The following is an 18,600-nucleotide window of genomic DNA, read 5'->3' on the forward strand; positions in this document are numbered from 1 at the left end:
TGACATTGCTAGATTCGTGACTATCTGGATGTCCAAAGACGATAATGCTGAGGTCTTGAACTCTTATGTGACACTATATGTTACTCTATGAATGTCCACTAAAAGTATTAAAACACCTTTGTATTCTTTTCTATGAGTCCAACATCCATATTTGTGGTATGGTTGATCCAAATGTGTGTATGATGTTATTGGGTTGAATTCTGTAGGAAACAGAGGAATCTGAAATCAGTTTTCAAATAATGGATTGCAAACAAGGAGGAGGCCACCAATGGTAATTAAGAAACCTAAGAGGTTTAGGTGTAAGTCGATAACCTCTAGACAGCATTCCACTTACCTATGTGTTCAATCAATGTTTTCCAAGAGTCTGCAGGCATGGGGTACACAGCTGGCAGTGCCTCAGGTTTAGAAGTGACACACTCAGCCGGAGATTGGTCTTCAGGGGGATTACTTGAATCTTCAATGGGAACATATTCTCTGTTGAAAGAGTACAAGGCATAGAAAAGAGGACTGAGTGGCATAGGCAAATAATGGTGAAATGTAAAACATCCTGTTTTTGGTGGTAATAAACTTAGGAATCAGTAAGCAGTAGAGTTGCTTTTTCTGCTCCTAAGATCCAACCTCATTGACCTTCTGCTGTAGGAAGAGCGTGGCTGGTCTGCTATAATGTATAGTTAAATTAGATTTCTTGAAATTGACCTCAGGGCCAGTTAAGCACCCCTTTGTGAAAACTTGCTAAGGATAACACTTAAAAGCATAAGTCTCCTGCTAACTCAAAAAATTGTAGGAAAGTGCTTGTATATAGGAAAAACAGTATAAAAAAAACAGTCAGGAAATGGAAAAAAAATCTGTGGACAAAAAGGCAAAGTTGGTGGATGACCTCCGTCATGAGGTCCGTGGCAGAAGATTACAAAATGAGCGTTATCTAATGTCCTGCCCTTCTCCTCAATTACCCTTTACAAAGGCTGACTGAACAACAGATATTAACTTAAAAGCAAGGGAGAGATAACGCAAGAAAACATTTTTGTATATATATAATACACTAATTTAATAGTAAATAGTACATTTTATTGCATATATTTTTTAAAAATATTTTACACTTTGAATCCAACCCGTCAGTTCATTCCCTGGAAGCCCTACCCTAGGTTTGCCAAATGCATTAAGCATGAACCTACAGTAAAATTACTGACCAGCTACCACGAAAAGCATTTTGAGCAGGTTGATCAGTAGTTGGCTGTGGGAAAAACAAAGTTTGGAACCAGACAAAGATCAGGTGGGACCAAATTTAAGCTAGTATTTTTAGAAGAAAGAGAGAATGTAAGATTGTAATGATACTAAATGTGATAAGGAGACCTGATGATAGGGAGGCAGATGTAGCATCCCCTCTATCCGCAGGGAAGGGACAATTACATGTTTGGAAGAACTGAGAGATCCTTTTGTAGTTTTGCAACAATAACCATTTTTAAAAAAGATAACATATATTTTGTCCTAGGTATCTTCTTGAACAGTATCACTTTTCGAACAGTAATACTGATACTTCATTCTAGAGTAGTTACTGTCTGAATTTAGAACGAAAGCATGCAAACCATTATTCAAGCCTTCTTTACGTGGTTAATTCTGTAATTCTCTAAATCCCTCCAGCTATTGCTCTCAGGTGGCTAGTAATATCTCTTTGATGTTTTTCAGTACTTCTTTGGGATTATATTTACTGGATCGACTCAATAAATTTGGCATGTATTTGTCTTTTAATTTGTAGTCTGCAATCAATGTTGTGTATAGTATAGGAGGCGCAATGTTGTTTCTTCTGCAGAACAGCTCCCAAGTGTCCCCATTTAGGAATTCCTTTTTTTGGCTTGGAGTGATTTACAGCCATAAAATTAGTACTTTACTTTGGTTTTAATCCCTAAGGCTTTTTTATGCTACAGGGCCAGAGCAAATTTCATGTTTTTGCCATGTCTTGCTTCAATCATTATTTTGTGTACCCTACTGGACAAGTAGTAGCTATTTTAAAACCATGTTCATATATGCAAGCCATGTTTTTATGAGTAACATTTTTAAAACTGGGATAATGGGAAATAATGAGAAAATAAACCCAAAACATTTATTCACAGCTTGTCTAAATGGGGCAAAAATATATTTGTTAACTTTCCCTAATTTGCAAACCAACCTCTATTCCTATATACAATTTTCATTTATTTTAAGGTTTTTTTTATTATTTTTTTAAACCATGAACACTTTCTAACCAACCCCACCACACTAAATACAAAATCTTAAAAATATACATTAAATATAAGGAATTTGCTGTAGACTGAAATTGTAACAGAGCTGCCAGCTATAGGCGATCACGAGGGGGACTGTTTTTTTTTTGTTTTTTTTTACCAATGGCATACCAGCTATGCCATTTGTCTTGTAGGGTCATCTTTTGATGACGTACCTGGTATGTTATTAGTCACAAAGCGGTTATAAGGAATATGTTTCCTTCCTGGAGATTGATTCTAATTATTTTTATAGACTTATATAGCTACATCATATTTCACAACCCTGTATAAACTTGTATGATATCTAAAACAAAGCCTTTTAGGGGAAAAAAATGACATCCTTTCATCCTCTATTCACTCATTTACCTGTAATCTAAAATTATAACCAAAGTGATTGGTATTAGTTTTCAAATATGAGAGTATTAGAGGATGTACATTAATTATTTCAACTGGACAACCAAACATTCATTTTTTATATATCTATGCAATTTAATAGACATGCCTCTTAATATTGTTATCTTCTAGATAGCGTCTAGTGTGTTTATTTCACTTATAGTTTAGCTATCAACATTTAAACTCAACAAATAAAACAATTGTTCTAAAATCTAAATTATATATTTATCGTTACAGTGCTGCCTGCCCTGGAACTACATAACACCTTTGTCTTTTAGTAGTGATGTTTGAGTTTATAGTAACTCTACCCCAGCTCCAAATAACATAAATCAGAAAAAAAGGACATCACAGGTCTTGAACACTTTTGCAATGCTATATTGTATTTTGATCATTTGTTGGCTTGCTAAATGCATTTTGGAAATATTTATTGTAAAAGACAGACTGTTTTGTCCTAATGAATGTGAGTTTAGTGACAAATAGTGGAAGAGTGCTCATAAATAAATATTAACCCCTCTCCCTTTTAATCGCCCAACTCCTGCAAAGGCTGCCAGAACCAATACACTTTCACCAACAGAGAACAGCAATGTATAAAACACGAAGGAATAGCCGAACAGGCCTAATGCATACACTATGTCTATTACAAATATACATGAATCAGTTTAGGTTCGGTGGTTATTTTCTTTTTAGTTTTTAAAGCTGAACATCCAATTTAAAAGAATTGATCAGGTTTATGTTCTGATGTTCATAAGGTCTGTCAGTACCATGGACAGGACTGTTACCCTGGACTGATAACACAAGTAATGCCTTTAGCTTCTTTACCTCATTCAAGAACATTTATCAATACATGTCTGTGTTATGGAAGTGCCTATCATCATTAATTCCTGGGCTGAAATGAAAAAACATATACGATATATACAAAGATATATATATATATATATATATATATATATATATATATATATACATTTCAGAAACGTTGATGGTAATATTCCTGCTGGTTGGCCTGTTCAATAAGTTGGCACATGGCTACTGTGTGTACCTCTTTATGCGGGGAATCAAATCCCTCTTTCCTCTACTGATACAACTGATAGAACAGAATATTTGCTGGGTGTGATTGTATTACAGTGTTCTATGTCCCTAAAAGTCAATAATTTGTATATAAACATTATTCTAATTCATATTCCTTGTAAAGCACCAATCACTAGCCACACATCTAACCACGCCTCCTACAAACCTGTCCCTATATGGTCATTGGAAATGTAGCCACACTGGGAGGAAGCTCAGTGTTTCCAAAGAGCAGATAAACAAGAAGTGACCTTGAAATGCTTGTTTTTATAGGACTGTTCATTGATAATCAGCGGCGGAGTCTGCAGAAAGCAGCAGCAGGCTAACTTGATTCATTGAATCCACAGACTGCTAGAGCAGTCTTCTTGGGAAAGAAACAGATTACTGTCTCCTGTACTTAGCATAGTGGATGCCCCCAAAGGGCTGGTCCAGGTCAGACTGTCCCTTTGTGAACAATTTTGGACCGGCAGGAGAGGCAGAAATGCAGCAGGGTCAGATAATGCGAGGTTATTTGACCCTGTGGTGAAAGTGAGGTTGCTAGGACAGTGTCCGAGTATGTATGTATGTATGTATGTTTATGTGTTAGCATAGATGTGTATGTGTAAGTGGTGTGAATGTGTGTTATCATGAGTGGGGGTGTATTAGTGAATATGAGGAAGTGTATGGTAGTGTAATAATGTCTATGTGTGTTAGAGTGAGTGTGTAAGGTTATATAAGTGTGTGTACATATGCGTATGTTGGGGTGGCAAGTGCGTAGATTAGGGTGGCAAGGGGCCAATGGGACCACTTGGCTTTACTTGCCTCCTGGGCTGTGCATTTATATCAGCTCCCTTTCCCCTTAATTTGAGCGTATATGTGAATGAATGAATGGAAATCACTTTATTGCAATCCCAAAACAAGGGTCTGGAATTTTAGTCACAATATGCATACCTTCCAAGTGTCCCTCCTTAAACGGCACAGTACCTCTTTGAGTTTTACAGTCCTACTAATAATGTGCAAAGATATTTTTGGAATTTTATTTTGAATTAATTGTTTTTTTCTCACTTCTGCTATAAACTATAGCAATTGCTTCTTAGGATAATTGTGCAGTGTGAAAATGTTACACAACACATGTAAAGGAAAAATCCAGACCAATTTTTTTCATCTATTTTGCATGGCCTCCAGTGTATTCTGCTGCATGCAAACAGGTACAGGCATTCTTTAGTCACTTGAGTTCTGAAAGCAGGTAGCATACAGAGGTATACTTCTTGCACGTACTTAGTTGAGTCTTATTTTCTCTAATAGCCAATGCATATGGTAACTTGAATTCGCTAAGAAGCATTAGGGTTCATGTAAAATAGACTCCAACATGCATTATAAAATAAATAAAATAAAAAAATATTGAATCTACTGTTCCTTTAACTCACATACATACAGTATACATTAACAGGTATCAGATATTGTAGGGCTCATTTCATGAAGTTTTCTAGGCATCGTCTATTACTGATAACTAACTCAATATGAGTAGTTTACAAAAGATATACTCCACATAAAATGAGCTTAACGTACGATTCTGGCCTAATGTTCACTATTTGGCTGGATGGGTAATGTTTAGTGAATGTCCCTAGAAGCAGTAAATTAAAGGATGCACTAAATCCAGAATCCAGAATGCACTACATGGATGTGGTAAGAAAGAACTGATGAGGTCATAGCTTCTAAAACTATGACCCTTTTGAAAAGCAGAAATTGGCAGTCAAATTATGTTAAAATTGTGTTTTAGAATCTGTATATATAACTGTTCTATATCTCTCCCTGACACACTGTTCTTCACTAAAAATGTAATGTAATTTATTAATAATACAATGAAATTCAGCCTTTACTGATGTAAGCACACAAGACTTATAGCCTAGTCTGGGTACATCACAGGGTACCCGGTATATATATATATATATATATATATATATATATATATATATATATATATAGATAGATAGATAGATAGATAGGAGGAATTAAAAAAAAAAAACAGACAAGAAATGTCACACCTTGTGCAGTTCAATTGAGGCCAAAGCAACAGTCTTGGAGGACTTTTCCCGTCTATCCCACCTTAAACTTAGGGGAGTTGATGTTTGTAGGAGATCTGCCCCTACTTGTGGGTTGTCTGACGCAGCTGTATCTAACGTTTATAGTTTGAAACAAACTTCTTGTAGTATTTATCAAGACTTTTGAGGTATATATTTCATTGTGATCTATGAGCTCCTTGATAATGTTATGGCACAAGGCTCTTATAAATCTGGCAGGCTTATTCCTCCCCCTGTTTTAAAATTGGTTACCGTGTCATGCTATCAAAAGCACAATCAAGATTCTAAAGTTAATAAATGAAAGCAGGGAGGCTTGTCTGTATCAATCTAGCTATAAAATGAAAATCCCCCACATTTCCCGTGGCATTGCTAAACAATAAAAGTCTGTTTATTTACTTTTTTCTTTACAGCAGGTTATGCTATAACTTTTTGGTGTCATTCAGTTTATTCTGTAAACGCCGAACTTGCAGATCAGAGCAGAAACATTTCAACTTCACTGAAGTGCCAACTATAGTGAGTCCCTCTCTAAGGAAGGGCTAAGCTGGCCCTGCACAATGCACAGGCAAATTTGAGAAATTTCTTAAAATTAACACATATTTAACTATGGCTTTTTCTGTATGACCAGCTGACATTCTGGCAGGAGAAACTTGCCCACTCAAAATGCATGGAGAAGCCAAGGGGTTATTATTATTATTTATTGTTTTATATAGCGCCATCAAATTCCGTAGCGCGGTACAATGGGTAGACAGGACATAACAAGTAGTATGTAACATAACAAATTGACTTACAGAGACAACAGGTGAGGAGGGCCTTGCTCAAACGAGCTTACAATCTAGAGGGTTAAAAGATTTTTAAATCACCTGCAAAACTAAAGGTTAATAACCCTTTTTAAGATTTGAGGTTTTAAACATTGATGCGATGTGAGCAGTGACTCTGCTAATGGGGGCCAAAAGGGCCATGGCCCCCTCTACATATTATCGTGCCACCATGTGCCCCCCAAATGAAACGCCTCCTAATGGGACTGTGTAATTGCGTAAGTTGTCAAACCCTGCAATAGAGTAGATAACATAGTAAGAGGGATCTCTGGTCAGAAGATGTTTTGGGTTTTTTTGCCACAGGCCCCTGAAGGATGAAATATAAAATCACTGTGCTGTTTAGTTCCATGCATACGCTGGGTAATTATACCACATAAGCTTTCTTTAACTGGGTCAGAATTTAGCCTTAACCCAGTTTTTGGCTGGCAGAGATGTAATAAACTACAAAAGAGGTTTACATAGGAGACCAGAGAGTACGGAGAAGGGGAGGCGGGGGGAACAGCTATAAAGTTCTGCTGATAGGGCTGTCACGCTACAGACAAAACAAACTAGGATTCTAATTAAAGTTTAGCCTTTGGCGTATCAACCCCCCCCCCCCCAAAAAAAAAACAAAAATGAAAAAGAGAGAAATCCAAAACCCATAAACCGTGCCAAATCAACCGCAGCCGGGAGCTATGATCCTTCCTGAACACCTTAATATCATTCTGGGGCACAAAAAGTCTAGAGCATCGGAGAAAGATCCTCGCTGATGTAAAGTATAAGCTAAATCTTTCCAAATATTCTCCAGCAAAGTACATGCGAAAATGACATAAACATACGTCAATATTCTATAAACCTCTGTTCCATTCCTGCGTGGTACACACAATCCAATCCATTTGTAAGCATCAATTACAGAGAAGACCCAATGCTTGCTTGTAAAACAGACTCTGATATATTAGGCACAGTAGCCACCTGTTTGTTACATCGATATATATTTTTGGGGATGCAACAAACAGGTGGCTAAAATAAACAACAATACAACCTTTATCTGACAGTCCAGAAAGAGTAATTATAGAATACTGTTTCTCATGAATCAGACTGCTTGCTGTGGACAAATAGTATCTTGTTATGTGCAGGGATCATAGGAATCACAGTTCCTCGGGTAGATCCTGAGGAAAGCAACTCTTGTCACGCTAATGCTTAATCTACGGTATATGTTTCTGAGTTCAGTCTGTGTGAGAACTAGAGTGCAGTTTTGATCAGAAGTGTGAGTGTGACATGTAAGTTGTGTACACATAGATCATAGTAAGCAGAGTGCAAACAGCATTAATCCATTACCAAATGGTATCACAGGTTTTTCCAGAACCCTTGTAATCCTCAGCCAGAAGTGGATGGAGAGTCATTGGACTTTGTAGAATAACAGTTACTAAAGAGCTCCTTACTATCTACCCCTATTCTAGAGGAACTATAGTTAGATCAGCTAATGAATGAATAACTCTGTAGTGAGACCCATATGAAGCAGAGAAATGAGGGACGTTCTAATGTCAATAGCAGCTAAAGAAGCATAAACATACATTGGTCATTCTATAGGAAGCAGTATATACCTGGATATTGTCTACGTTGGCCAAATACAAGACCACATTTGTTCTAGGACACACATTAGGAGAACATAGATGAGTAGGACATACATTTCAAAAGTTACTGACATGTACACGTAAAGTGCCCCCCTGCAGTATGGATGATGTACAAGCACAAAGACAGGAACACAGTAGTTTATATGTGTCAGTTAGCAACATGACATGTTTTGTAAAAAATGGCTGAAGTGGTCACTCAGAAGCCAAATTTACAGCTGCACACATATGGGTTTTTCTAGGAAGTCCCTCTTATAGTATATACGATATTATCTATTCTATATCACAGTACCCACATCACAGCAGACAGCATACAGGCAATTTATATGCGACACAAATTTAGCAGCAACTACATTGGCTATACCATTAGAAGCTTACGTTCTATCAGTAGTAATATGGGTTATTACATATGAATCACCCATAATAACAGTGCACATGTTCTATAGTCTCAAAACAATACAACCAAAAAACCACTCTAAGTAGCCTAGATACCAAATCATCGACATTAATCATATAAGAATTAACATATGGAGCAGTGCTTACATGGGCCATACCATATGAAACCTGTATTTTAGAACTCATTCTATACAGGGCCAAGATGCAACAGAGTATCCTCAGATTAGACTGCATTAAACAGGTACTGGAAGGTGCATATGTGTAAAGGTGTTCTTACCACGTAAAAGATCTATTTATACCAGGGCACACCAGTGTCCCTTCATATGGACCTTAAACATTCATACATGCTTTTTGGTTAACCATGATTTCTATGGAAAAGACCTTTCTTGGGTCCTAAAATAAAATAGCTCATTCTAACCTTATAAATATTTTCTCTGCCCATATGATATGTGCAGTAGTTTTATACTCGTACTTACGAACCAAGGTAAAACGGAAAGCTGCACAGCACTGGTATACCCTGTTGGGATGTGGTGATACTACATTATTGAAATACGGATTGCTGTTCTAGGGCCCCCATCTATTCTTGAACATTCCATAGATATGTTGTATTACACCATTCATGAAGTGGCATCAAAGCCCCCATGCAAATGGTATGCCCCCTAGAACATAGATACAGTTTATTTATGATTATATTATTATTATTGTTAGCGAGTACTGATTATTTGTGACTTGTACTAATAGAATTAGGGAAGGTATGCCCCATCCCCAGTCTGCTAGACCACTGGAGCACTAAATCCTTCAAACACTCTGCCATCTCTCCAACATTTGCAGAAACTTCCAGCTTTACTAAGAAAATACTATTGAGGCTGAATGATATAGAATCTTGAAATCTGTGCATCCAATTCTGAATTGGCTGTACTACAGGATCGCTATTAGCATTATTATATAGATAAGCAAATGGTTAACCCTACACATCAGAAAAGCTGGCTAATGAGTCACTGCACATTGTTGTATAAAGGTAAATTCATTGGATTTATATTTTAAGACATAATTTCTCTTCAATCTTCATCACTTTAGCTGTCAGGGTATTCCATTATTCTAGAAGTGCATAACCTTTTAACGAGTGTGTTGCATTACCTCATTACTGTCACCCTGGATGATGCATATTTGCAATCTGTCCCTGCTAAGCACAATGTAAAAGGTTGTCTTTCATGGCCTTGATAGGACTTGTAAACAAGGTGCACGTACGCTATGCAGAATTAACCCAACTGTCTGCAATAAACAGGTGACTTTTGCATTCAGGTGCACTGAAAGGGTTACTGGGTTATTCGGTGTCTGAGAATGATCTAAGTGTGTTGTCAAAGAGCCTTCCCACCTCAACAAAAGAGCAGGATTTTAGGATCTCAGGAGCACAGGTGGCTCTTTCATTAGGACAGGTGGAGCTGTCACTTCCATGGAGGAAATGATTGATTTACCCAAAGCTTATGCGAAGAGATCTTGAAATACTGGAGACGTACACCTTGAGGACGGTTTAACGCTCGGGTATCCTGCAAAAGTGCATCTCATTACAGATTTGTAAAAACACCCCTGTCTTTCACTTGTTTATGTGCAGGCGTAAATTTGTGATATCTCCTACAAATATCAGGCAAAAGATATTAAAATTGATATATTATGAAATAAAATAGAGCTTTCATTACATATCCCCTTTGATTGGGGACTGGGTAATGCATTGACATCACTGGGTTATCTTTAGATGGTTGAGTGACAGGAGACAGGTTGTAGTTAATGGTGTATATTCAGAGGAATGACTTGTTACTAGTGGGGTACCTCAGGGATCAGTATTTGGGACCCTCACTTTTTAATATTTCTATTTGTGGTATTACAGTAGGTCTTAAAGGTAAGGTATTTTGCAGATGATACCCTGGTATCTGCAACAGTACCCTGGGGTGCAACAAGTCAAATGGCAAATGAGTTAAATAAATTAGAAGAAAGTGGTTGATAGAGTGTGGCCTCTGCAGTTTAATGTTGATAAATCTAAAATAATACACTTGGGACACAACAATCCCAAGCCAGAATATAGCATTGTGGGCACTGACTCAGTGACAGAAGAACAGAAGACAGAGACTTAGATCAAGCAGGGTGCTGGGTTGCATAGCAAGAGGCATTAGTAGCAGAAAGACAGATCTCTGGTCAGGCCTCATGGTGCAGATCTGGAGACTTCAGAAGGATCTTGACACACTGAGGAAAGTTCAGAAGAGGGCTACAAAAATTGTAAGTGCTTTTGCAAGATAGAAACCAAGAGACTAATATATACCACTTGGAGGAGAGAAGGGAGGGGGGTGCAATAGAAACAATTAAATGAATAAAGGAATTTAACAAAGCACAAGAGGCAAGCTTATTTAAAAGAGGCAATGTTATAATAAGAAAACATAAAACTAAAGAGTCAGAGGCTTAGAGGTAACGTAAGTTCTACTTTACTGAGAGGGTAGTAGATAAATGGAACAGTGCCTCAGCTGAAGTGGTGGAGGATAATATAGTGAGGGAATTTAAACAGGCATGGGATAGACATAAAGTCACGCTCAATATGGGACCAGACCAATAACTGTTATGGGTTTGAATCCCTTACATCAGGAAGAGTTGTAATAGGAAAAATAGCAGATGTGGTCACTCTACATGGAGTTGGCATAGCAGCTGATTTGTATTGTTTTCGTATTTGTTTTGTATTAAAGAAAACGTTCATTTGGCTTCTGTTTCATGTAATTTGCAAAGTATCTTCCATGCATACAAAACCTAGTGTAACTATGTATGAACAGAAAAATGTATGAAAAAGAGAAGTTATAGGGCTTGACTATGGATGCATGGTCACCTTATAACAGATGACACATATCAGGTTTTTAAAAGGCTTTCTATTTGGTTCTGTCCAACTCTACTGGAAGAAAATATAATCTGAAGAAATTGACATTTCTGGCTAAACATTGAATATCTGATGCTCACCACTGTGGAACATAACATGTTAATGATTCGTGTGTCACCGGAATTACCTAGCATGTGATCCAAGGGTGAAATGTCATTTTAATAACAGACAAAACTGAAATATTTGTATCCCACAAATGGTTTCATGTTAATTTGGAGTATATCAGCTAATGGCAACCCCACAACAATCATACAGTATAACTAGTAAAGCAGGATACTATGTCTCTATGTCTGGTGTATAAAAGTGACATTCTTTTCGCCCCAATAGTGTAAAAATATTATTTAAATTGTTGCTAGTAATAAGAAGTTATTTGCTATTCCCCTGTTCTCATTTTAAATCTTGTATATATTTCAAAAATGAAAAACAGTACAAAAATAGTGCCTGACTGTATTAAGGGCCAGCTGCCATATAACTATTTTTGTACATACACTGATATAATCGGCAGAGCGCAGCCTGACGCATGCTTACAAAGCTTGTATCCTATTTACCCAAAAGCAGATCTATTCAAGGAAACACAAGACAAACTCATTTGGTTACCAAGATGCAGGGGTTATAGTCACGCCAGCAAAAACTGAGACATGTGTACTACTTTATCATTCTAAACCAGTTACATCAAGAAAGGTACACACAAATTATATCTATATCTATATCTTTATATATATATCCTGACAAAAATGCTCCATTTTTAGTAGATGGTGCTGTCGCAGTAGACAGTGATATGGCCACCCAAGAGATGTGGCTTAAAGTCTTCTTCTTGATGAAGAAAACTGCTTAGTATATATGTGCCAGATATCATGCCATTTTTATGGGTCATTATGTGTCACGGTACATGTAGGTGTTTGTGGTATGTCGCATACAAATGTTCATAGACAAATGAATGTGTTCATCTACACCCACGAGACCTATTAATGTTACAAACGCAGTAATTATACCAGAAATGACACATATACACTAACGTCCACCCACATCTCTTTTAACATTCTTAAAATCCTTACGGTGCCTGAAAGTGATCGTGTACAATCACAGTGACACACACCTGTTCAAACACACACACGGTCCTGCAAACAGGACGACATAAATGCCTACAGGTAGAATGAAAATGAGAAGTACCCATGAACAGAGGAAAGGTAGATCTAAATGGACTCAGAGGGGAGCAAAAGGGACGCAGGGAAATCTACAGGCACAACGATTCTAGAGACAGAAGGACAAACAGAAACACACACCTACACATGCGGTTACACACTCTCAGAACTGCCAGCACTTTCTATATATAGCTGTCACCAATCTGCTCTGCCCCTCCGTGCCATGTCTCTCACCCTTCAGTATGTTCTCCCTCGCTAGGGCTTGGTGGGTCATAGGCATCCGACTCCCCTTCCTCGGACAGCGCCTGGGGCTCCATGCTGCACTCTCTCAGACAGTCACAGGGTGCAGAGAGTGCAGGGACGCTGCTTGCCAACTGGAGACTGCACTCCAGTGGTTACCAGGGAAACGGGAAAGAAAAGAGTCTATGGATGGGGGGGTGTCTTTCTATTACTAAATGTGGAATATGTATAGGGGAGAGAGTGAAAGAAACTCAGAGGGGAAAAAGGAACAGAGGAGAGGTAATAATAGCTGAGGAGAGGGGGATAGACAAAGGTGGAGAGCAGAGCGGAGAAAAGAAACAGAAGAAAAAAGAATGGGAAACAGAAGAGGGAAAAGAGAGGAGGAGAAAGAAAAGGGAGGGAGTCAATTACAGGAGGAGGAAGGAAAAAATAGGTGCTTAGAGAAAGAAGATAAAAATAAATTGAAAATACTCAGTATTCTGAAGACAGATTACGGTTGATGACATTATCAATGGAAGAGATGGGATATGTGACCTCATAACCTATTTAGTCCTGCCACAAAGACTGACACAAGAGATTTCCAGAAAAAAATAGAAAAAAAGGCAGACGGAAGAGACTGACTAATAGTGAGATTTTGGAAAGAGAGGTGAGAGAAACACAGAAAGCAAAAGAGAACTATGCTCGGGGACACGCAGTGATAGAAGTTGTTAAATGAAGAGGCTGACAGGGTGATAACAGTCCTTGGTGCAGGTTTATTGGAAAATGAGACGCTACATATATTATGTTCTTGTTGTATTTAGGATTTTGCTTTAGCTGGATAGGAGGCGCTATATGACACGTTAGTTGTAAAGCTCCTTAAATATCTCGGATCAAACATTTTGTACACCGGCAGAGTGACAGGAGGAGAGCGGCATTGAGATTCCTCCTTCGCTGTTCCCAGGAAAGCATTTTTAAACTTGACAGCGCTGATTTGTAATTGTAAGCCTTTTGTGATCACAGCGTGATGTTTCACATCAATAATTAAAAGAAAACTACAGCAACTGTCTTGTGTCTTCCCTTGTTACACCAGATTAAAGCAGAGAGATAAAATAAATATGCAAGTTTGGATTTTTTTTGTATTAATCCATTTTTAATCTCCTTTATTGGATATAATTAACAGCTGAGCAAAGTATAACAAGGTGAATATACTGCAGCGCTGTCCAGATTGTTTCCCTACCTGGCTGCATCTCTCCTACTGCACATCTTATAGGGAACTTTAAGAGTTTGACCTTGGTCTCAAGGTTTGTTTTTGCTGCAATCTCAGGGTCTCAGGGCAAAATTTAAGGGTCACACATTCTGGAGCTGGAGATTCATACTGTACATTGCTCTGATGATATATAATATAACTCCTAATTAGTGCTTTTGCTATCTGATATCCCTATTTATATGCATGTTACTCAATTAAGTGTATCTTTAAATAACGGGAAACCAAAGCTTCCATGATGCAGGGGCTACATGTCGATGCATGTTTCAGGGTACTTAGAGCTTGTTGAGTATTGTGTTTAACAGCCTTGGAGCATTAACAGGACTGCTTGAGTGTATGGGAATTCATTAGGATACAGAGGCATAGGTTCAGGATAAAGGGATGTTTGGGTTCTAGAGATGAGATCACAGCCCATCATTCAGTGTCAATAAGGGGCTGCTTCATTGGGCATGGAAGATCGTTAGCATAGATAGCGCTCAGGGTTCAGGTCAGTGTGAATAGGTCAGAATGAATTTGACTGGGGAAGGGGCTGGTGAGCAGGAATTATGGGGGGTGTATAAATGGTAGAGCTTCACTGACTTCAGACCTCTTTGGAAAAATCTGCCACATGGATTTGTTTCCCTCCTTCCTAATTTGATCTGGTTTCAAGACCAGGATCAGTGCTGGCGGGTAGTGTTGAGGGCTGACTTCCTCCACGTGCAGGGAAGGTTACGGCGGTGGCTATGCCCGTGTCAGTAGTCTCAGGGACCCCAGCCCATCATCAAAATCACGTCAGTTAGCAGGTTTAAGCTAACATGTTTTATCAGTTAATCCATATGTTTATTACAGTTTGCCTTGAAATGAATTGCCACGTGCACAATACACTTTGGCCTTTTATCGCCATGTCTCCAGGTCTGTTTAATGACCATATTTACATCCCACCAGACAAGGTATTAGAGACACCACATAGAATCTGCATAATGGGTTATTAAAGGGTTACATAGTTATATAGGCTGAAAAAAGACATGCGTCCATCAAGTTCAGCCTTTCCTATATCTGTTATTTTGTTGCTGTTGATCCAAAAGAAGGCAAAAAAAACCCCCGGTTTCGCTCTTTCCAATTTTGCACTAACCAGGGAAAACCAGGGTTAATGTTTAAAGTCTCAGGGTCAGATTATTTAGAAAGTTCTTGAGTATGTATGTAGGCTTCCATAAGAGAATCGCTCCAAAACTTTGACCTTGAGAACATGTGCATGGTTGTGGGTGTAACATCACATCATTAAAGGTTATACTTACACAACATACTCCCGTAGTATTCAACCCACCATTTATTTTTTGGATACTTATTGCTACCCCAGTTACTTTGCCATACCTGAAATTCGTTGAGGCTGTCGAGACATTCGGATCAACATTCACACGAACGCTTCTTGGGTCCCTATATCCCTGGTGACCTGGATGAATGAGTAGAGTGGAATGAACAATTTAATTTCCATAGAATTATCACATCACAATATTTGTGTATTAATAGAATACATGTACACAACTGTGCTAAAGAGGCCATAAAAAGCTTGAGAAGCCACTTAGAAGAGTAATTGAGTTTATTCGAACTGCAATTTACTTTTCTTGACCTTTATAGGGTCCAAGCTGCTGAGGGCTCCAGCTAAGTTAAGCTGGTCTGTTGGCAGGGAAGGGCTGATAAGGGGGCTAGGGATAATTGCTTGGGGCTGATGATCTGGATGGCTAATAGAAAATTATTTTTTTTCGGAAGAGTTTACTCATGCAGACCAGCTGTTTAGAGTAAGGCACCATTCAGCTCTGTCTGGATACAGAATTCTTTAGTTAATATGTGAACGGAAGGACTTTCTCTGCCAGATAAGTTTCTGTGTCAGCTGGCAGGGCCAATTTAGTTCAATGTCTCTAGTGCTTACACAGGAGTTGGAGAGATTTCTTTTTCTGGATAGAAAACTCTACATCCCACTAATCTCTTTTATTGCCAGACATGAAAGTATTCTTCCTCTAAACATCGCTGTTGGAGACTTAAAAAAAATATTCCATATTCAACCCAGTTGCTAATGTGAGAAAAGAATGGTGGCATACTATTAACTTTGTGATCTTAACCACAGAAATGACATGATTTTCAATGCAACAATCCCATCATCACAAGTCAATCAGATTTCAGTTTATAGGTGGAAAGCGACTCCGTTTCCCAGTCAGGACAGGCGCGTAGTCGAATGTGCCCAAGATAACCAGAACCCACACCCTCCAGTTCCCCAATAAAGACACGAACATGTTTGTTTAATGGAAAATATACTTGTGATAGCTTTAATGAATATTTACAACTACCAAAATCATTGTCAAAAAGACCATCACAAATGAATAACAGTAACATTTCCACAACACTAAAACGATGACAATGACCCCCGATGTTAAACATTGTAGACATTGGCACCCCACCACATACAAATTGCCAACAACTTATTGAAGGATCCATTGTAGGGGCATACCAAGATACCCCTACACCCCCAGGTTCTAAGCCACAGGCCAGCTGAAACCCTACCACACCGACTTGAGCCAAGTTATTCCTAACCAAAAACCCACTCTACCATGGAACGTTACCAATCTAGCCCCGGCGCAGTGACAAAACAGAGAAAAAACAAACCAAAATGAATCAACGTAACCATAATGTAACGGAAAGGAGGGTGGGACACAAACAGGTCCGGAAAAGACGTTAGTGAATCCACATACAAAATGGCTCACCTATATATATATATATATATATATATATATATATATATATATATATGCCACCCGTAACCCCACAAATAACACCTTACCAATTAAAGCAAACTAACCCCTTAAGCCCACCTCCTAGCTCTGTTAAGGCTCACTCTACTAAACTGCACTCATCCATGGGCTACATTAATCATGCCACATTCATATCATGGAACTCACATGTGTATTTATTATTGATGTTATTAAAATGAGGGTTAGGAAATGGTTTAGAACACAGCGTTCAGTCCTGTTACAGGAGAAGTAAATGCATTATTTTGTACATTTACTGGATTTTGGATAAATTAGATACACTTTCACGGAAATGTTAAGAAGTAAATACCACCAGTGTCATAATGAGCAGCTGTAGCCAATCACATGCTATATGTTATATGAACACCAATGTTTTCGCTAGCATACAGAGCATTTACTGCATGTATGTGCTACAAGTGAACATACTAATGGGTTCTGGTTTCAGCCAAAGCAGCCAGGGGAGGAGGGCAACAAGACAGAAATCTTGTGTACTAAATACAATAACGGTTTGATCCAATGTGCATGCAGTAAAATGCATTGGAGCCCATGCAAAATGAACTCCAAATTTTGGGAAAATAATGTTTTTACAACCACTTAAGTGCCAGCTATGTAGGAAATAAATAGGCAGAAAGGGTCATATAATCTTAAATCCCCTAGTAAACCATCACTGAAATACTTTTATGTAATGTAGTGAGGATTGGCAATCTTCTCATACCTACCCTGACCCGCTCCCCCACCCTAAAACCCCACTGACCCTTACACTCAAAGCGTTAGTGACATTCTGTTAAAACAGTTGTATTAAACTTTTAATTATGTGCTTTCCTTGTAGTAAAGACTTTTGGGACAAGGTGACAACATTAAATGATTTTTTGCAAAATATATAAACATTTAAATAGGTAAGAGCTGATGTCTTCATTTCAGCATATGTAGTATGCAGTAAGCAATCAATGCAAGGCAAGCAAATCAAAATGGCGTACACTCAATGGATGCACACAGAGCGATGTTGCTTTCCTCTCCACACAATTTTTACAGGTCCTTTTGCTTATACAACCCTCACTCAAGCTTCGTCAAACAGATACATCATGCCACAAACTGAACGGAGTGTAAGCATTCATTATTATACACTAGAGACAAGGCATCCATTGTAATGAATGATAATAGCAGGAAATGCACACTGTTGAGCCCCATTACAAACATATAGCAACTCAGGAATTTGCACCATTAGAAGCTGTGGTCAACTTCCCTTAATCTTATCTCCTGCGCATTATAATTTGTAAAATTACTGTTTAACGATGAACGTGCACATAGCATAACAAAGTAGTCTTTGCAGCGATGTGTTCAATTTAGATAACAACAAAAAAATTGAAGTTGTTGCAGTAAAGTGGAAGAAGTGGTGAACTGGGAAACATTGGGGCAAAAATACATTTTTATGGATTGTGATTTTTAGACCGAGGACAAGGTTTCACAGAAATCAGTGGAGTTACATCAGGGGTCGCAGCGTTTCCAAATGTGACATGGCCCGTGCCTCTATGGTGCCTCGGACGACCCCTGTGACCACTTGTTCCTGTCTCCTCGTACCAGTTTAAAATTTTTAGAAAGGGACTGCCATACCAGGTGAAAACAAGGGGTTAAAACAGGAGATTAGGTGTTCAGACATGTTAGACATGATCACAGCAGACTGTGACCT

The 18,600-nt window shown here is 38.3% G+C and overlaps 1 protein-coding gene across 3 annotated transcripts in view; it reads right to left on the bottom strand.

The window, feature by feature from the left end:
• Window positions 1-18,600, bottom strand: part of NGEF (neuronal guanine nucleotide exchange factor) — a 57,287-nt gene that overhangs the window by 17,236 nt on the left and 21,451 nt on the right. Inside the window, exons 3-5 of one of the 3 annotated variants that reach the window (XM_053460089.1) lie at window positions 15,484-15,562; window positions 335-474; window positions 117-200 (exon numbers count right to left, since the gene is read on the bottom strand). In XM_053460089.1, the coding sequence (XP_053316064.1) occupies window positions 117-200; window positions 335-474; window positions 15,484-15,562 (303 nt within the window). Of the gene's footprint in view, window positions 1-116; window positions 201-334; window positions 475-12,884; window positions 13,847-15,483; window positions 15,563-18,600 lie in introns of those variants that run through there. The other 2 variants (XM_053460091.1, XM_053460090.1) reach the window with 2 other exon arrangements.

Source organism: Spea bombifrons, chromosome 3 (assembly GCF_027358695.1).
Source record: "Spea bombifrons isolate aSpeBom1 chromosome 3, aSpeBom1.2.pri, whole genome shotgun sequence".
Taxonomy (NCBI): domain Eukaryota; kingdom Metazoa; phylum Chordata; class Amphibia; order Anura; family Pelobatidae; genus Spea; species Spea bombifrons.